This window comes from Canis lupus, chromosome 37 (genome assembly GCF_011100685.1).
Source record: "Canis lupus familiaris isolate Mischka breed German Shepherd chromosome 37, alternate assembly UU_Cfam_GSD_1.0, whole genome shotgun sequence".
In the NCBI taxonomy this organism is placed as follows: domain Eukaryota; kingdom Metazoa; phylum Chordata; class Mammalia; order Carnivora; family Canidae; genus Canis; species Canis lupus.
Genome location: NC_049258.1, coordinates 24,924,253 through 24,940,949, shown reverse-complemented (window position 1 = coordinate 24,940,949; position 16,697 = coordinate 24,924,253). Strand labels below are relative to the sequence as shown.

Genomic DNA, 16,697 nt, shown 5'->3' with positions numbered 1-16,697 from the left:
GAGAGAGTGAGAGAGAAAGAGAAAGAGAGAGAGGGTGAGGGGGTGGGGAGGCAGGTGCCCGCCAGGTCCCTGGGAGCCAGTGGAGCCCAGCGACAGTCTGACAGACAGAGCCAATGGGCCCCACCCTTGGCTCTGAGTGAGCGAGCTCCCAGGGACAGTGAGCTGCCCAAGGCTCAGGCCCTCACTGCAGGTGGACAGCACTGCCCAGGGAAGCCTGGACCCTTCCTCCTAAAAAACCCAAATGATTGGGATCCCTGGGTGGCGCAGCGGTTTAGCGCCTGCCTCTGGCCCAGGGCGCGATCCTGGAGACCCGGGATCGAATCTCACGTCAGGCTCCCGGTGCATGGAGCCTGCTTCTCCCTCTGCCTATGTCTCTGCCTCTCTCTCTCTGTGTGACTATCATGAATAAATAAAAATTAAAAAACAAACAAACAAACAAAAAAAACCCAAATGAGGAGGCTCGGGGGTCCTCCCTCGTTCTCTGGGAAAATGGCCTTTAGGGCGGGGCTTAGGGATCCAGGGCCAGGGGTTCACACTTGCAGCCCCTCCTAGACAGAAGAGACCCTGGCACCCCTAAAGGTCTCTTTTACTTAGCATGCTCAGAGGGGGCACAGGTGCTCTTCTTGTCCTGCCCCCCACCCCCTTCAGGCACACTGTCTCCATCTGGAGTGTTTATTAGCTGCCATAAACCAGTGCCTTTGGACTCTGCTACTTTCTCCCAGAAGCCAAGGCTTCCATTCTCAACCCCTGACCCTAGAAGGGCCCATCTCACTGATGACCCGAAACAGATGCCACCCTTTCTGGGATGGCTCTTGCTCTGAAGTCGATTTTGCCTACAAACTCCGCACCTTGGGCAGCTGCCTCCCAACCTTGACCCCTACAGAAATTCCCCAGTCATCCCTGAACCCTGGTCCTCTGGAGGGGAGCCCCTCCTCCTGACCACACCTTCCCCAGAGGTCTGGAGAACAACTGCAGGCCTGTGTGTGCACACGGGAGCACGTGTGAGCATGCTCACCAACAGTCTGGTAAGAGGAATAAACACATGGCAGGTGCTACTCTGTTTTTTAAAAGGACTTCTTTTTTTTTTTTGTGAATAAAAAAGGAGTCTGTGTTTATTCAATTATACAGCCAGGCACGAAGGAAAGGAAAAATTCATTTATAATTTCACTACAAAGATGACCTACAAATAAATCAGTTAGTGATTTATTTTGGAGTGTCTCTTCCGAGCACCTGTGTTGTGTGTATGTACTACATGTACATAACTACTTTTCTATCTATCCTTTTTACTGTGACATGTTATATATTATTTCACAACTGCATTTTATTGTCTCCTGATAATCCATTAGGTAGCAGAGTTTATGTAACCGATGGTTCATTACTGGACTTCCAAATTATTGCCATTTATTTGATGCCACAAAGAATGTCATGGTGAATATTCTTATTGCTAAATCTTTTTTTAAGATTTTATTTATTTATTCATGAGAGACACAGAGAGAGAGAGAGGCAGAGACACAGGCAGAGGGAGAAGCAGGCTCCATGCAGGGAGCCCGACGTGGGACTCGATTCCGGGTCTCCAGGATCATGCCCCCGGCTGAAGGCGGTGCTAAACCACTAAGCCACTGGGGCTGTCCCTAAATCTATTTTTTAAATCTTTTTTAATATATTTTATTTATTTATCTGAGAGAGAGAGCACGAGCAGGAGCGGAGGGGCAGAGGGAGATGGAGAAGCAGAGAAGCAGACTCTTCCCTGAGCCGGGAGCCCACTGTGGGGCTCCATCCCCGGCCCCCAGGATTATGACCTGAGCCTAAGGTAGATGCTTAACTGACTGAGCCACCTAGGCGCCCCTCTTATTGCTAAACCTTTGCCATTCGATTGTATCCCTTATTATTGCTTCGAGATAAACTTCTAAAGTTGGGATTGCTGGATCAAAGATGTGAACAGGTAAATCGGCCTCTGGAAAAGTCACACTAATTTCTAGTATCACCTACAGCACAGAAGACTGCCTGTTTCTCTGCACTGTCCCCAGCAACGGGCTCAGCTTTTAAGAAAATCTCTGTCAATCTGACCACCGAAAAGAAATTAGTCATTGGGATCCCTGGGTGGCGCAGCGGTTTAGCACCTGCCTTTGGCCCAGGGCGCGATCCTGGAGACCCGGGATCGAATCCCACATCAGGTTCCCAGTGCATGGAGCCTGCTTCTCCCTCTGTCTGTGTCTCTGCCTCTCTCTCTCTCTCTCTCTCTCTGTGACTATCATAAAAAAAAAAAAAAAAGAAACTAGTCATTGGGCGCGTTATGTTATTTTGATTACCCATGGAATAGACCATTTTAAGATACATTTACTGGCTATGTCTTCTTTTGTGAATTTTTAGTTAATTTGTTGAGTTGTTTGTGTTTAATGTATCGAGGTTGGTAATCTGTCATTTATGCTGCAGTTTCTCCAGTTTGCTTCTTGCCTTTTAATTTAGCCTCAAGATTTTTTTGGAATAACATAGGTTTGGTTTGCTTGTTTGTTTTAAACTTAATTTTTTAAAAGATTTTATTTATTCATGAGAGACACAGAAAGAGAGGCAGAGATACAGGCAGAGGAAGAAGCAGGCTCCATGCAGGGAGCCCGACGTGGGACTCGATCCCGGGTCTCCAGGTTCAGGCCCTGGGCTGAAGGCAGGTGCTAAACTGCTGAGCCACCCAGGGATCCCAGTGCCTCTGTTTTTCATCTTAATTCCAGTACAGTTCACATACAGTGTTGTATCTGTTTCAGGTGTACAACATAGCGATTCAACACTTCCACACATGACCCAGTGCTCACACCAGCGCCCTCCTCAATCCCCATCATCGGTTTCTCCCATTCCCCCCCACCTCCCCTTTGGTGACCATCAGTTTGTTCTCTCTAGTTAAGAGTCTGTTTCTTGGGGATCCTTGGGTGGCTCAGCGGTTTAGTGCCTGCCTTTGGCCCAGGGCACGATCCTGGAGTCCTGGACAGGCTCCCGGCATGGAGCCTGCTTCTCCCTCCTCCTGTGTCTCTGCCTCTCTCTCTCTCTCTCTTGCTCTCTCTCTCTCTCTATGTCTATCAGAAATAAATAAATAAATCTTTTGAAAAAAAAAAGTCTGTTTCTTGGCTTGTCTCCTTTCTTTCTCCCCCTTTATTCATTTGTTTTTTCTTAAATTTCACATATGATTGAAATCATATGGTATTTGTCTTTCTCTGACTGGCTTATTTTGCATTTATACTCTCCAGCTCCATCCACATTGTTGCAAATGGCGAGACTTCATTTTTTTTTAAAGATTATTTATTTATTTATTCATAGAGACACAGAGAGAGAATGAGAGGCAGAGACACAGGCCGAGGGGGAAGCAGGCTCCATGCAGAGAGCCCAACACGGGACTTGATCCAGAGTCTCCAGGATCACGCCCTGAGCTTCAGGCAGCGCTAAACCGCTGTGCCACTGGGGCTGCCCGATTTCATTCTTTTTATGGCTGAGTACTACTCCATTTTATATATATATACCACATCTTCTTTATCCATCTGTTGATGAACTCTTAGATTGCCTCCATAATTTGGCTCCATAAATAAGACTGCAATAAACCTACAGATCCCTTTAATGTAGTGTTTTTGTATTCTTTGGGTAAATATGCAATAGTGTGATTACTGGGTCATAGAGTAGTTCAATTTTAAATTTTTTGAGGACATTCCATCCTGTCTTCCACAGCAGCTGCACCAGTTTGCATTCGTACCAACAATCCAGGAGGGTTCCTATTGGAGGAACACATGTATTAAAAAGTCATTTCCGATTTCTTTATTATGATAAATGTCAAATATAGAGAAAAGTATAAATAATAGCACAACAGTACAATACTCAATACTCAAGGGTTCGAGAATGAATGGAAATAATTATACTGAGAAGTGATTTGTAGATATCATGAACCTTGAGCCCAAAATATTTGTCACATGTATCCTAAGAGCGAAGACATTTCCATAACTGTAATATGATTTTCACACCTGAGAATATTAGCAATAATTTCTAACATCACCTTCTATCCAGTCCATAATTAACATTTTGCCAATTCGGGAATCCCTGGGTGGCTCATTGGTGTAGTGTCTGCCTTCGGCCCAGGGTGTGATCCTGGAGTCCTGGGATCGAGTCCCAGCTTGGGCTCCCTGCGAGGAGCCTGCTTCTCCCTCTGCCTGTGTTTCTGCCTCTCTCTCTCTCTCTCTCTGTGTGTCTCTCATGAATAAATAAATAAAATATTTAAAAAGAAAAATTTGGGGACAGCCTGGGTGGCTCAGCGGTTTAGCACTGCCTTCGGCCTAAGGCATGATCCTGGAGACCTGGGATTGAGTCCCATGTCGGGCTCCCTGTATGGAGCCTGCTTCTGCCTATGTCTGTGCCTCTCTCTCTCTCTCTCTCTCATGAATAAATAAATAAAATCTAAAAAAAAAATTTTTTTTTTGCCAATTGGTTCCACAAGGATGTAAACACCTGCTTTTATTGACTCAAGATCAAAAAAAGATCAAGCATCCCCTGTGAATGTTACATCTTTTCAGTATTTTGTAAACCTAAAACAGTCCCCCAGCTTATTTCTTGATATTGACTGACCCGAGTCAAGGTCACATGTCCTGTCCTGTGTTCACATTGCGGATTTGTCTGTCTTTCCCTGTGTATTACCCAATTGTTCCTCTTCCTCCACTATTGTCCACAAACCAAAAATATATCTAAATTCTTGATTAGGGACGCCTGGGTGGCTCAGCGGTTGAACCTCTGCCTTCGGCTCAGGGTGTGATCCCGGGGTGTTGGGATCAAGTCCCAAACCGGGTTCCCCCACAGGGAGCCTGCTTCTCCCTCTGTCTAGGTCTCTGCTTCTCTCTGTGTCTCTCATGAATAAATAAGTAAAATATTAAAAAAACAAGTCTTGATTGGGTTCTGTAAAGGCACATTCTCCCCTTTGCAATTAGAAAGTCATCTCGAGGTGACAGTTTGGCATTAGAAGCACAACAGTTTTAAATTCCTTACTTGCCACTTTTTACTTCTTCTGTAATACTCATTCTGTAATTACAGAAAAAGTAATTACTTTTTTTTTTTTTTTAAGGTTTTATTTATTTATTCATGAGAGACACAGAGAGAGGCAGAGACACAGGCTGAGGGAGAGGCAGGCTCCCTGCCGGGAGCCCGATTCAGGAATCAATCCCAGGGCCCTGGGATCACGACCTGAGCCAAAGGCAGATGCTCAACCACTGAGCCCCTGTAGTTACATTTCCCTACTGTGTCTGCTTAGCTCACTGCTGAACCCTAGTGCTGGGTATGTGGTAGGCATGCAATGAATGTTTGAAGGAAAGAAATAGAATGTACGATTTCTATCTTTGATATTATATTTAGCAAGCTGGGTTTTATTTTTAAAAGACTGGATTTATTAATTCATGAGAAACACACAGAGAGAGGCAGAGACACAAGCAGAGGGCGAAGTAGGCTCCTTGAGAGGAGCTTGATGTGGGATTTGATCCCCAGGACCCTGGGATCACAATGTGAGCCAAAGGGAGGTCCTCAACCATTGAGCCACCCAGGTGCCCCTGTGTTTTAAATTTTAAACTGATTTTTAGTTTTTTTTTTTTAAGAGTGATTTTTAGTTTTAAAAATTAATAAATATGTCTGGTGAAAGGATTCAAATTAGATGTGTAATAAAATGTGTCCCTTCCATGGTAGATGACTCCCACCTAGTCCCCCAAGCCCTGTTCCCTGGATTGGCAACAGTTCTCATTTCTTGTGTGCCCAATTGGAGTATAAGCAAGTATATATTTGTGTGTGTTTTTGTATTTCTCCTTTATGGAAATACACCATCACCCTTGTTAGAACCCTTGCTTTGCTTCATTTACCAGTCATCTGTCTGGGAAATCATCCTGCATCTGCTTGAATAGTTCCAACTCGTTTGTTTTCAAGACTGCATGGTATTCTCTGCTCTAGATACAGCAATATTTATTTAACCAGTCCCTTACTGATGGACACTTAGGTTATTTCAAGTGTTTGGCTGTTACAAACAAGGATGCAGTTAGTACCCGTATACATACTAGTTTATATGTACATACATTTTATACACAGCACAAATTCCTAAAAGTGGAATTGCTGGATCAAAGGGCATCTGCATTTAAAAAATAATGCTTTAAATATTTCTGTATTTATTTGAGAGAGAGAGAGAAAGATAGCATGGGGGGTGGACAGAGGGAGAGGGAGAGAGAGAGAATCTCAAGCACATTCTCTGCTGAGCAAGGAGCCCGGAGGGCAGACCTGATCTCACCACCCCCAGATCATGACCTGAGCCAAAATCGACTGGCACGCTTAACCCACTGAGCCACCCCTCAAAAATGACTTTGATAGATGTCGTCAAATTGCTGTCCAAAGAGGTTATAGCAGCTCAACACGCCTGGCAGCAGTGTTTTATCGGTGCCCTTCCCTGCACCCTCTCCTCCTGTGTGTGTAACAAGCAAATAGTGAATATCTGCCCACACCAGGCTCCCGTTAGATACGTTTTCACAGCTGACATCTCCAACGCCTTCCTCCAGCCCAGCGTCCTTGCCCCCACCCCCCACCCTCCCGGCCGAGCAGCCACAGTTTCCCCCAGGGTTATCTCGTCTCCCACATTCATCCCTTCTATCCTCTTCTTGCTTCACTCCGCCTCGGCCTGAGTTCAGGCTTCTGCCCCCCATGCTTGGGATCACGGCTGTAGTCTCCCCGTGTGGTCTCAGGTCCCTGCACCCTTAGGTTTAGGTTCCAAAATCCAGCTGCTGGCTTTGAGCACTGCGCCCTCCTATTGGGTGTTCCTCGGTGGCACCCACCGCCCCGCAAGAGGGCTACGCCCGTGGACTCCCGGAAGACCCACATCCTCTGGCCTCTCCTGTCCGCGCCAACGCTTCCCATCCTTTCTCCCTTGTGGGCCATCCCCAAATTCTCATTTCCCACGCTCCCTTCCGTGGCTGTCCTCGGATGCTTCCGCTTCCTCTCCTGTGCACCTCCTTGCTTAGGTCACCGGTTCCCGGAATTGCTCCTGTTTCCCAAACCCCTCTGAGCCGCAAGGCAGCAGGAAGCGTTTTCCAGACCTCCCGGGCCCTCCCAGGTGGGGTGTGGCGTCCCCTGCGCCCCCCACCTCCCCACCTTCCAGTCTCTCTCTTCCTCACTGCGCCGCAGCAGGTCAGGTTCTAGTCTGCTCAGGTGTCTTTCTCTGCCCTGGAGTGTGAGTTCCTTGAGAGCAGAGGCAGGGCCCAGTCATGGGGTGTCCCTGGGTCCTGGCACCCTGCCTGGCACCCAGCCAACGCGGATGCGTGTGGTTGAGTTGAACTGTGTGGGTGCCGGCTGTGTGGGCAGAGGCTGGCTGTGGTCAAGTTCAAAGCCCGGAGCCCAGCTGACTCCCCGGCGTGTCATTTGCATCCACTGGGATGCAAATCCCGGGGTAACCGGTGTGTGCTGGGAGGGCAGGACCTCCCACGGGTCAGAGGGGGGAGGAGGAGGGCAGAGGCGGGCCGGGCGGCCTTCACCCCCGGGGGGCTCGAGCGGAGTGGGGCTGATGGGCGCCGCGGGATGCTCTTCCCAGGCGCGGGGGGAGGGCAGGGAGGCGCTGCACGCACGCTGCCCCGGGCCTGGGGGGGGATCCCCGAGCCGCGGGGGTGGGGGTGGGGGTGGGGGTGGGGGGTGCGGCGGGCGGCGCTGGGGCACAGACACCACCTCGGGCCAGGGCAGGCCGCGTGCGCCGCGGGGAGGCGGGTGGACGGCCCCGACCCCCATCTTCGCAGCCCCGGGGGCGGCGTCGGCGAGGCGGGGAGGCCTCTAGCGGCCACCGCGGGGAGCGGGGGAGGGCGGGCCGGGAGGGCACTTCCTGCGGGGCCCGGGGCTGCCCGGTTTTGCAGAGGAAGTGCTGCCAGGGCCGGAGGGGCGGGGGCAGGAAGTGGGCCGGAGGCTCGTGCAGGGGCGCGGCCGGGAGGGGCCCGAGGCCGCCGGGGGCGGGGGCAGCGCGGGGCTGGGGGGGCAGGCGCCCGCCCGCCGCCTCCGGGACACCGGGACGCCTCCGCGGCCGAACTGGGCTTCCCAGGAGGCCCCCCTCCCGCCTGCCTGCAAGTACCCGGCAGGGGCCCCCTGGGGGCGCGGCCGCCCTGCAGCCCCCCCCCCCGCCCAGCACTCCGCCTGGGGGGCCCCTGCACTTGCGGGGCGGACCCCGAGGCCGGGAGGGGCGCACGCGGCCCCACGTCGCCCTCGCACACCTGAAGCCCCGGGACCTAGGTTGGCCGCTCCCTCCCCGCGCGCCCCTCGGGGAGGACACACAAGCGCTCCCCCAGCGTGCCCCCTAATGACCACAGAGGCAGGATGGGGTTCTGGCTTTCTCTTTAGTTCCCGTCATACCGTGGGGCACTCAGTCACAGAGAAGGCACTTCAAGGGAAGGTCACCGATTCCGGCCAACCTTGTCCTCCCGCCCGCCCCCAGTTCTCGGAGGTGGAGGGGCAAGGAGATCTCCGTTTGACATCCCCCTTGGCACTGGTACGTGGGTCCCCTTAACAGTTAGGCCGTGGGCAGAGCCCAAGGCCTAGATCTCCAGACTCAGCATTTGGGGAAGGGGTTCCAGACACAGAAGTCAGAGCTGGAAGGCAGGAGGTCTTGGGAGCTGCCCCCAGCCAGCAGGGGGTGAGGCGGGGGACGGAGTCCACAGGGGTGGGTTGGCACAGTGGAGGGGGGACAGCTTGGCCAGGCTTCCTGGAGACCCCCAAACCCCACAAGAAGGGTCCCACCTCCTACAGCTCCCCTAAAGGCACCGGTGAATGGAGTGGGTGGGGGAGGCACCGATGGGGTGCAGAGACCCCCCCACACACACTCAGCTGGTGGGCCTAGCACAGTGCTGGGCACAGAGAAGGTGCTGATGTGTTTTGAATTAATGAATAAATTGGAGCAAAGAGGGTGTGAGGGATAGAAGACAGGGCCTGGGGCCCCTTGGCCCAGCCTGTTTCATTCAGAAAATAGCAGTTTAAAAAATGTAAAAATCCTTTCCCTCCCTCCCCGCAATTTATGGGTCCAGGAAAGGGGTGAAGGGGGGTGTCTCTACCCCGGCTCTTCCCTCTCCCCTTTCCCTAAACATCTATATACACATATACATATTTATATGGCACCACAAAGGGGTCCTGCCTCTGCCCCCACGAGGAGCTGGGGAGCCAAGCCCCAAGGGCCTTGGGGGGTGGTCAAGGCAGATGTGAGGGGTCAGGGCTTGGTGTGGGGAGCAGCCTTTGGCAGCTGATGAGCCTAGAGAGGCTGGACTCTGGTCCCAGAGGACACACCCGGAACCCTTCACAAGTGGTAACAGATTTTCTCCCCTCCCTGCCCTGGAGGCAGAGATGGGGGGGGGCTGTATCGATCCCAAGGGAGGAGGTGGGGAGACTGCGTCCTCTCCCACCAGCCTAGACTGCAGCCACTTGGAGACTGTTCCAGGCAAGAGCCCACTGACTGCGGCCCTGGAACCCGGGCAGGGACAGGGGCTCTACGCAAGGCACTTGGGTGTCCACCATTCCCAGGCTGGGGGGGCCCCCGAGGCACAGAGCAGCAGGAAGCCTGCCCCTCCCCCAAGTAGAACCAGAAAGGGCCAAGGGGCCCAATTTGGCAGCAAAGAAACATGGCAGCAAAGAGAGAAGACAAAAGGGGGAAGTGGCACACAGGACCCCACAGGTCCCCCAAGGAGGAGGTTCTAAGGCACTAAGGCACAGACACAGGGGCCCAGAGGCTCATCAGCCTCCGTGTGGCCGGCTGTCCCCTTCGCAGCCAAGCTGGACAGTTGGGGAGGGCCCACTTCCCCGTGACGCTGAGGTGGCGGCCGTGGCCGCTCAGGATTCTTCAGGAAAAGTCCACGGGTGAGGGGTGTGGGCGTCGGTCAGGGGCAGGTCCTGGCCCCCGGGGCGCCTCACTAGCTGCCGGGCCGTGGCTGCCTGAGCACTGAGTACACGTCATCCACGCGGCTGAGCTGCTCAAAGAAAGGCAGGAGGTCGTGGAGCTCCGTGTCACTCATGTTGTCAAACCAGGAGGCCACCGGTACCTGGGCAGATGGATGCAGGCCCGTGAGGAGGGCAGGTGGCTCTGGGCGCAGGATGCCCAGGCCAGCCCTGAGCACCCCTGCCTGGTGGGCCACCTGCCCCACTCCCGGGAAGCCCCTTACCCATGACTTTCAACCATTTTGACGGCAGCCCACAGTAAGTCACGTTTATGCACAATAAAGCCAGAGTTGTACAAAATGACACTTAACCCTTCTGTATGCAAGGCACACTGATGTTTTCTATTCTATTTGTTTTTTTTAAACCTCCAACTAGGACCCGCCGAATTATTTCTGTGACCCACTAAATAGGTCACAATTGGCAGGCTGGGCCCCCTCTTCACACAAGCAAGTGGATCGAATGATCAAGAAGGTATGAAAAGCAGCAGCGGTGGGTAGATTAGGCGAGCGGGTGGCAGGCACAGGTCACTCAGGGCAGGGAGGAGGACCAGGAGGGCACCAGGCCCCGGACACCACCCAGCATGGCAGCGGGGAGGCCAAGGGGGCCCCCGTGGCCAGACCCTCACCTTGGCTCTCGGCCCCCAACCCGGTCCTGCCCGGCACTCACGGCGTTGTCTGGATGGAAGACATAGGAGGCGGGCGAGTTGTCGAGGATGAGCACCCGCCGCAGGTCTCGGCCCAGCCGGCTCAGGTCCTTGACGTAGTTCCCTCGGTGGAAGACGCAGGACTCGCGAAACAGCCGCGCCCGGAAGGCCCCCCACTTGTCCAGCAGATCGGCCACTGGATCTGCATACTGCAGAGTGGGACATGCGTCACCCGAGGCCCAAGGGGACCCAGGGGTCCATCCGGCTGCAGGCTGGAGGTGGGGAAAGGCCGGTGGCCCCAGGAGCCCTTGGGGGGTGGGGATGGGGGGCTCACCTTGGCAAGGCTGGCAGTGAACAGCACACACTCAAAGAGCTCGCCCATTCGCTGCAGGAACTCATCCACGTGGGGCCTCTTCAGCACGTAGACCTAGGGGGTGCACAGGTGAGGGGCCTGCAGGCCCAGGGCCCACGGGGAGGGGCGGGGCAGGGCGGCAGAGGAGCACAGGTGGGGACTGGTCCCAGGGCCAGCGGGGCACTCCAACTGTCCTTCCAGAAGAGGATTCAAAACGAACCTCCAAAGTCTAGCTTCAGGTCCTACTCATGGGGGAGCACTAATTCCCAGTCCTTCCCCTCCCCCCACCACCGCCTTAGCCAAATGTAGGGGCCTGGGGGCAGCCCCCTCGCCCCAAGGCTGCAGGGCGCCGGCCCCCGAGCCAAGTAATGGAGAACAGGCTGGACAGCACACAACCTATCCTGAATTACTTGAACTGGGTCCCGGGCAACGTGGGGCAAGGGGGCGCCGAGGAGGAACCCCACTCCCTGCAGGCCTTGGAGGTGGGCCAAGTCCCTGAGGGACCTCGTGACCTCGGGCAAGTCTCACACCTTCTGGGGCCCTTGCTTTCCACATCTACCAAAGTCCCACCTGGGGTTCTCAGGACTGATGAGAGGAGCCTGGGGTCTGGAAGGCAGATGCCAAGCCCGCCGCCTCCCCCCCCCCACCAGCCCCTCACCTGGTGGACCACCCCATCAATCTCCACAGGGATGATGAAGTCGGCGTTGTTCACAGGCTGTGGGGGGGGAAAAGGAGCTGCTGGGGCGGGGCCCGCAGAGACCACCCACCCCCAAGTCCAGGGCAGGCCCTCTCCGAGACCCCAGGGCTGCGGGCTGCTGGGCAGGGCCCACCTTGAAGGAGCTGTGCACCAGGGTCTCGTCCAGGTCGATGACCACACAGATCTTGTCCGCGTCCTGGGCCTTGGCCTCTGGGAGCAGGTACTGGACTGGGGTCTGCTGCAGGGATGGGCGAGGTAGTTGGGGGCACCTCCCGCAAGGCCCGGTCACTTCTTCTCCCCCAGCCCTCTACCTGGGGAGACACCACCCCCTTCCCAGCTCTGCCCCTGCCAACTGGAGCCTGGGGCAGGCCACTTGGCTCTGGGCCTCACTTCCCCACCTGGGAAACCAAGGGAGAGAAAGGCTTTCATCTTATGGGGGAAATCCAGAGGTCCCTTGGTTGAGGGGCCCTCACTTGGGTGGCAGTCTTGGGGGATTCAGGGCCAGGCTGGGAAGGCCTGGAGGGCGGGTCTAGGGCTTTGGGGGGGGGTCACCTTCTTCCATATCCTACAGGGCCTGCAAATGGGTCATGAAAAGATCCTTCCTCTAAACCTCCTCCAGGCTGAGCCCCGGTGCCCGGCCCTACAGCTCCCAGCTGGCCATCACCCACCTTGGGGACAGCTCCGTTCTCCTCCACCAGCAGTGGGGCCCCACTGTGCGCAGGCAGGGCCTCCCCATCGTCCCGGCAGACGCAGCAGAAAAGCGAATGGAGGATGCCCCGGCTCCGGGGCTTCTGAGAAGCTGCTGACTTCTGCTCACCTGAAGCAGGGAGACCCAACGTGGGGGTGTCACGTATATGTGCCCAGGTGCGAACCCCTGCGCTGAGAGGGTCTGGCCATGCCCCCTCCGTCCAGAGAGATCCACCGCCATGGCTTCAGACCCTCCTGGCAGCCTTGACTCCAGGCCACCCCTCGAGTCCCCACAAAACCTCCCAGCGTGGGCACAAAGGCACCCTCATCGGGAAGTGGGCCGCCTGGAAGGGGCCCACGTAGAGTGCCTTCTCTTTTCCTCCCAGCCTTCATCGCTGCTGAGGGATGAGCCCCACTGGGGACACTCACCTGGACACCCACCTGGACGCGCGCAACCCCTGCTCGGTGGGGCCCCTACCCAGGAGGGCTGGGGCCTGGGGCCCCGCCGTCCACTCCCGCGCTCCTCCCACCCTTTCCGCCCACGTGGGTCCAAAGTCCTCAGCAAGGCTGGGCCCAGAGGCCGGGAGTGGGGGCCCCTGCCAGTGTCCCTCAGCCATCTGCCGGCCCCGCCTCCTCCGCCCTCGCCCCGCCCAGACCTCCGACCTAGAGCGGGGCATCCGCCGCCTGATTGACGGGCCCACCCTCCACCGCCCCTCTCCCGGGCCCCTGCCTTCGGGCGGAGCTAGGCCCCGGGCCCGAGCGGGGCGGACCCGGAGGGGCTTCCCGGCCTCTGGGGTCCGCCCCGGGCCGCGGAGGGGCAGACCCCCAGCCGAGCCCTCCAGCCCCGGGGGCCCGGCCGAGGCGGGCGGCACCGCTTACCGGGTCGGGGCGCGTGTGCACGGGCGCGGCGCCCGCGGGGCCCGCAGCCGGGCCGGGTGCTCAGCCCCACGCGCGGGGCTCCCCGTGGGCGCGCCTGCGACCCTTGAAGGGCTGCCCCACTCCCGGGCCTCCGAGGGGCTCAGCGCTTCCACGCGTGACGCGGAAGTTTGTTGGGATCGTAGCTGAGTGTTGGCGGGAGATCCTCCCAGCCCTCCCCCGCCCGCTGTCACCTCGGCGCCCCCTCCGGCGACCCAGCCGGACCGCGGCCCGGGGCGGAGCCTCAGCGGGTGGCCCGAAGGCGCCCTCTTCAGCCCCCCCCACCTCCCAGCCTCATGGGCGCCAATGGGGGGAGGGGGCGACTGTCGGGCCCGGCGCAGTGCCAGCCCGGGAGGCCCGGAAGGAGCCCACGCTCTACCCCTGCCTCAGTTTCCCCACCTCGAGTACTCGGGACGCCAGCGGCTGCAGGCCCCGCCCCGCGTCTCTGAGCCTCGGGAGTTCAGACTCGGTCCCCGCTCGCTCGCGGGCGGGCAGCTGAGCGGCCCCGGCAGGTCTCGGCCCCCTCCGCCGCCCACGCCGCCGCCGCGCTGCAGCCCCTCCGCGCAGCCCCAGTACCTTTGCCCCGTAGCGGGCCCCGCGCCTCCTCCTTGGTGATCTGAGTAATGACGGCCGAGCTGTCCATGGGGCCGGGCGCGCTCCGCTCCGGCCGGACTCTGGCCCGGGCGCCCGGCCTCCCCCCCGGCTCGGGCCGGAATCGGGGCGCGGGGGGGAGGGGAGGGGTGGGAGGGAGGGATCCCCGCGAGCTTCGGAGGGGAGGGGAGCCAGGTTCTAAGGGGGAGGGGGAGGGAGGGGGCGCGGAGGAAACTTTGTTACAACATGGAGTTTCCTCCCCGCGAGGCGGATGCAAACATGGAACCCGGGCGCTGTTTCAAGGCTCCCCCTTAAAAGGGCAACGGCTTCGGCGTGACCTGGACTCGGCCGCGGCTTTCATCACCGCTGGGGCCGGCGCGGCTGGGCTCTGCTGGCGGGGAGGCGGGCCCGGCCGGGTTCCTGCCGCGCTCCAGGGGGCGTCGCCTCGCTTCCTGCCGCCCGCCCGCGGGGCCGAGCCTCTGCGGCTGCGTGGCAGGACCGGCACCCGGCCCGCGGTTGCAGCCCGCCGGGGGCCCGGGGCCGGGGGCCGGGGGCCGGGACCGCCCCGCCCGCCGCGAGCGCCCGCGCCGGGGTAGAGCCCGAGGGCGGCGCGACTCCACCTCCGCGCCCGCGGGGGCCCGGCACTAGCGGCTCCTCGGCGTCCCCGTCTGGGGACCGGGAATAACGCTGTCTGGGCTGCGAAATGGGTCTTCGGTGGTTGCGGGCGCCACCGGGCAGGAAAGCCCCGAGCCCGGGAAGGCTGGCTGCCGGCTCCAACAGGCTGCGCAGAGCCGCAGAGCCGACCTTTTGGCCCGACTGTGGCGGTCAACACCACCCCCCGCCCCGCGCCCTTTCGGGGCCAGGTGACCCGGATCTGCAGGGCGGGAGAATGACGACCCCTGCCCCCGAGTGCCCCCTGCGGACCTCGCGCAGTTGCCCCACCTGGCGCCCCGCGCGTCTGCGCCCACGGCCGGGCACCAGGCTCCCCTGTGCCGCAGGGCCGTCGTGTGCGCTGCTTCCCTCTGCCTGCGAAGGCGCTTCCAGCCCCTTTACGGAGCCAAATCCCACTGCCCTCGACGACAAGCCACCTTCTCCGAGGGGCCCTCCTAGACCCTCCCTCTGCCGCCCACGCCGGCCACTCGGTAATCATCGGGGCGGAGGGTCCCGCGGGGGCCGCACGCAGGGGGCGCTGAGTCCCTGCGGGCCCCGTTCCTGACGGGGGGGGGTGGGGGGTCCACACACATCAGCTCTTGGTACGATGTAGAGCACCCGCCCCCTCGGGGCGCGGGGCCACGGCTGGAGCGCGGCCCGCACTTCCACGCGGACCCTTCCCGGGGGAGGCTCCCGTGTGACGCGCCGCGCGGTCGGCGGGGTCGGTTCTGCTTTGTGTCTCGGCCCCACCGAGTTCTCCCCCGTGTCCTTACTACGCTGGCTTCGCGGCTTAAACACTAAGCCTGACGCCGGGGCCTGGCGGACACGCCTCGGCACTTCCTTCCCCCGCGGGGCCGCGGTGGCGGGCGGAGCGGGCGCGTCCTGTCCCGTCCCGCCGCCTGGTGCGAGCGCGGCGCACGTCCTCCGGGCCCGGGGCGGGCGGGAAGGGCAGGGGAGGGCGGGCAGGGGAGGGGGGGAGGGGGGAGGGGAGGGAGGGGCCGGGAGGGGGCGGAGAGGCCCGCGCGGGGCGGCCGGACGAGAGCGGCGCCGGCCCGAAGGCGCGCCAGCTTTGTGCCCGGCGACGGGGCAGAGGGGAGGCGGCCCCGGGCTGGGACTCCCCCTCCTCCCCTCCTCCCCCTCCCATCCGCCCCTCCCCGCCCAGCGCCCCCGCCGGAGCCCCGCGGCCTCCTCCGGCCCCCCCTTCCCGGCGCCCCCACCGCCGCCAGCGTTGCGTTTAATGGTGATCGTCGCAACGTGTGGCGAGCGCTTGTCTGTGTCCTGCTTCGGCCGCGCCCCCCATCTCGTTCACTCCTCAGAACCACCCCCTGCTTCTCCCCATTTTACAGATAAGGAAACCGAGCTCCGAGAGGTGAAGGACGTGACCCAGCCTTCCGGGCGAGGGTAGAGGTGGGGTTCGGGCCACCAAGCCGAGACCCCTCCCCTTGGGCTGAGCCCCGGGGCCGGGCCGGGGTGTCAGCTTTATCTCCGGTGGCAGGGCTCGCACTGACCCCAAAAGGAAACGTGTGGTGAGGACCCAGTGAACTCCTGGCCTCGCCCCCGCCTGAGCAGGGCGGCTCAGCGTCCTCTCCTTTTGTTTCTCCGGCTCTGGAGGCTGGACCCTGGACGCCTGTCCCCTTCCTCCCAGTCGAGTAGCAGAAGGAATGCACAGGGCACCGGGCAGGGGCGCAGCCCACCCCTGCCCATGGCCCCAGACCTCCCATCCCTAACACTGGCCCCCTCCCAGGCCTCTTCCCCTGGGAGACTTTCCCAGGCTCCCAGGCCTTCCAGGTGGACTCCCCCCCGCCCCTCGGGGTGGTTAGCAGTGAGGCGCCCTGCACTGCAGGGTCTGGGGGGATCCGAGGACACAGAGGGGTGTGTGTGTGCTGTAGGGTCTGGGGATTCTTTGGGCTTCTCCCTGGGGAGGGTGGTGTTCACACTGCGCTGCTGCCCCCTAACTGCTAGGCCCCAGCAGCTGGACGTCACCTTACCCTCATTTATTTTTCTCCTGGCACCCCAGGAGGAATCAGAGGGGCTGTGGCTCCAGAAACACCAGGGCTCCACTGCTTCTGACTAGCCCCTGTGGACAAGTGACCCCCTTCAGCACCTCAGCTTCCTCATCTACCAAATGGGGTTGGTGAGAGTCCAACCCTGGCAAGTGAAGTGGGGGGGGGGGCGGTCAGCGCCGAAAGGGACAGTGGCCTCCACAGGCCCTT

At 59.1% G+C, this 16,697-nt stretch overlaps 1 protein-coding gene and 1 non-coding gene across 3 annotated transcripts; both read right to left on the bottom strand.

Annotated features, from left to right (window-relative positions):
• Nucleotides 1-8,889: 8,889 nt before the first annotated feature.
• Nucleotides 8,890-14,008, bottom strand: CTDSP1 (CTD small phosphatase 1). Of its 2 annotated transcripts, none has more exons than XM_038585721.1 (7): nucleotides 13,819-14,008; nucleotides 12,309-12,457; nucleotides 11,774-11,878; nucleotides 11,602-11,658; nucleotides 10,926-11,018; nucleotides 10,615-10,800; nucleotides 8,890-10,052 (listed from the first exon to the last, which is right to left on the bottom strand). In XM_038585721.1, exons 1-7 carry the CDS (start codon nucleotides 13,883-13,885, stop codon nucleotides 9,924-9,926), a joined length of 786 nt encoding a protein of 261 aa, XP_038441649.1. In that variant the 5' UTR covers nucleotides 13,886-14,008; the 3' UTR covers nucleotides 8,890-9,923. The 2 variants fall into 2 exon arrangements, with proteins under 2 accessions (XP_038441649.1, XP_038441650.1); XM_038585722.1 differs by having other exon boundaries at nucleotides 11,774-11,875; nucleotides 13,819-13,980.
• On the bottom strand, nucleotides 11,303-11,358 carry MIR26B (microRNA mir-26b). Its single transcript, NR_049315.1, has one exon. It is a non-coding gene; the product is annotated as a microRNA mir-26b (primary transcript).
• Nucleotides 14,009-16,697: the final 2,689 nt, after the last annotated feature.

Excerpts from the sequence above, each read along its gene's own strand:
- CTDSP1 (XM_038585721.1), bottom strand. The coding sequence starts at position 13,885 with ATGGACAGCTCGGCCGTCATTACTCAGATCACCAAGGAGGAGGCGCGG. Across the intron at positions 12,458-13,818 it reads GGGCCCGCTACGGGGCAAAG|GTGAGCAGAAGTCAGCAGCT; the intron begins GTACTGGGGCTG and ends TCCCTGCTTCAG. Across the intron at positions 11,879-12,308 it reads AGAACGGAGCTGTCCCCAAG|CAGACCCCAGTCCAGTACCT; the intron begins GTGGGTGATGGC and ends CCATCCCTGCAG.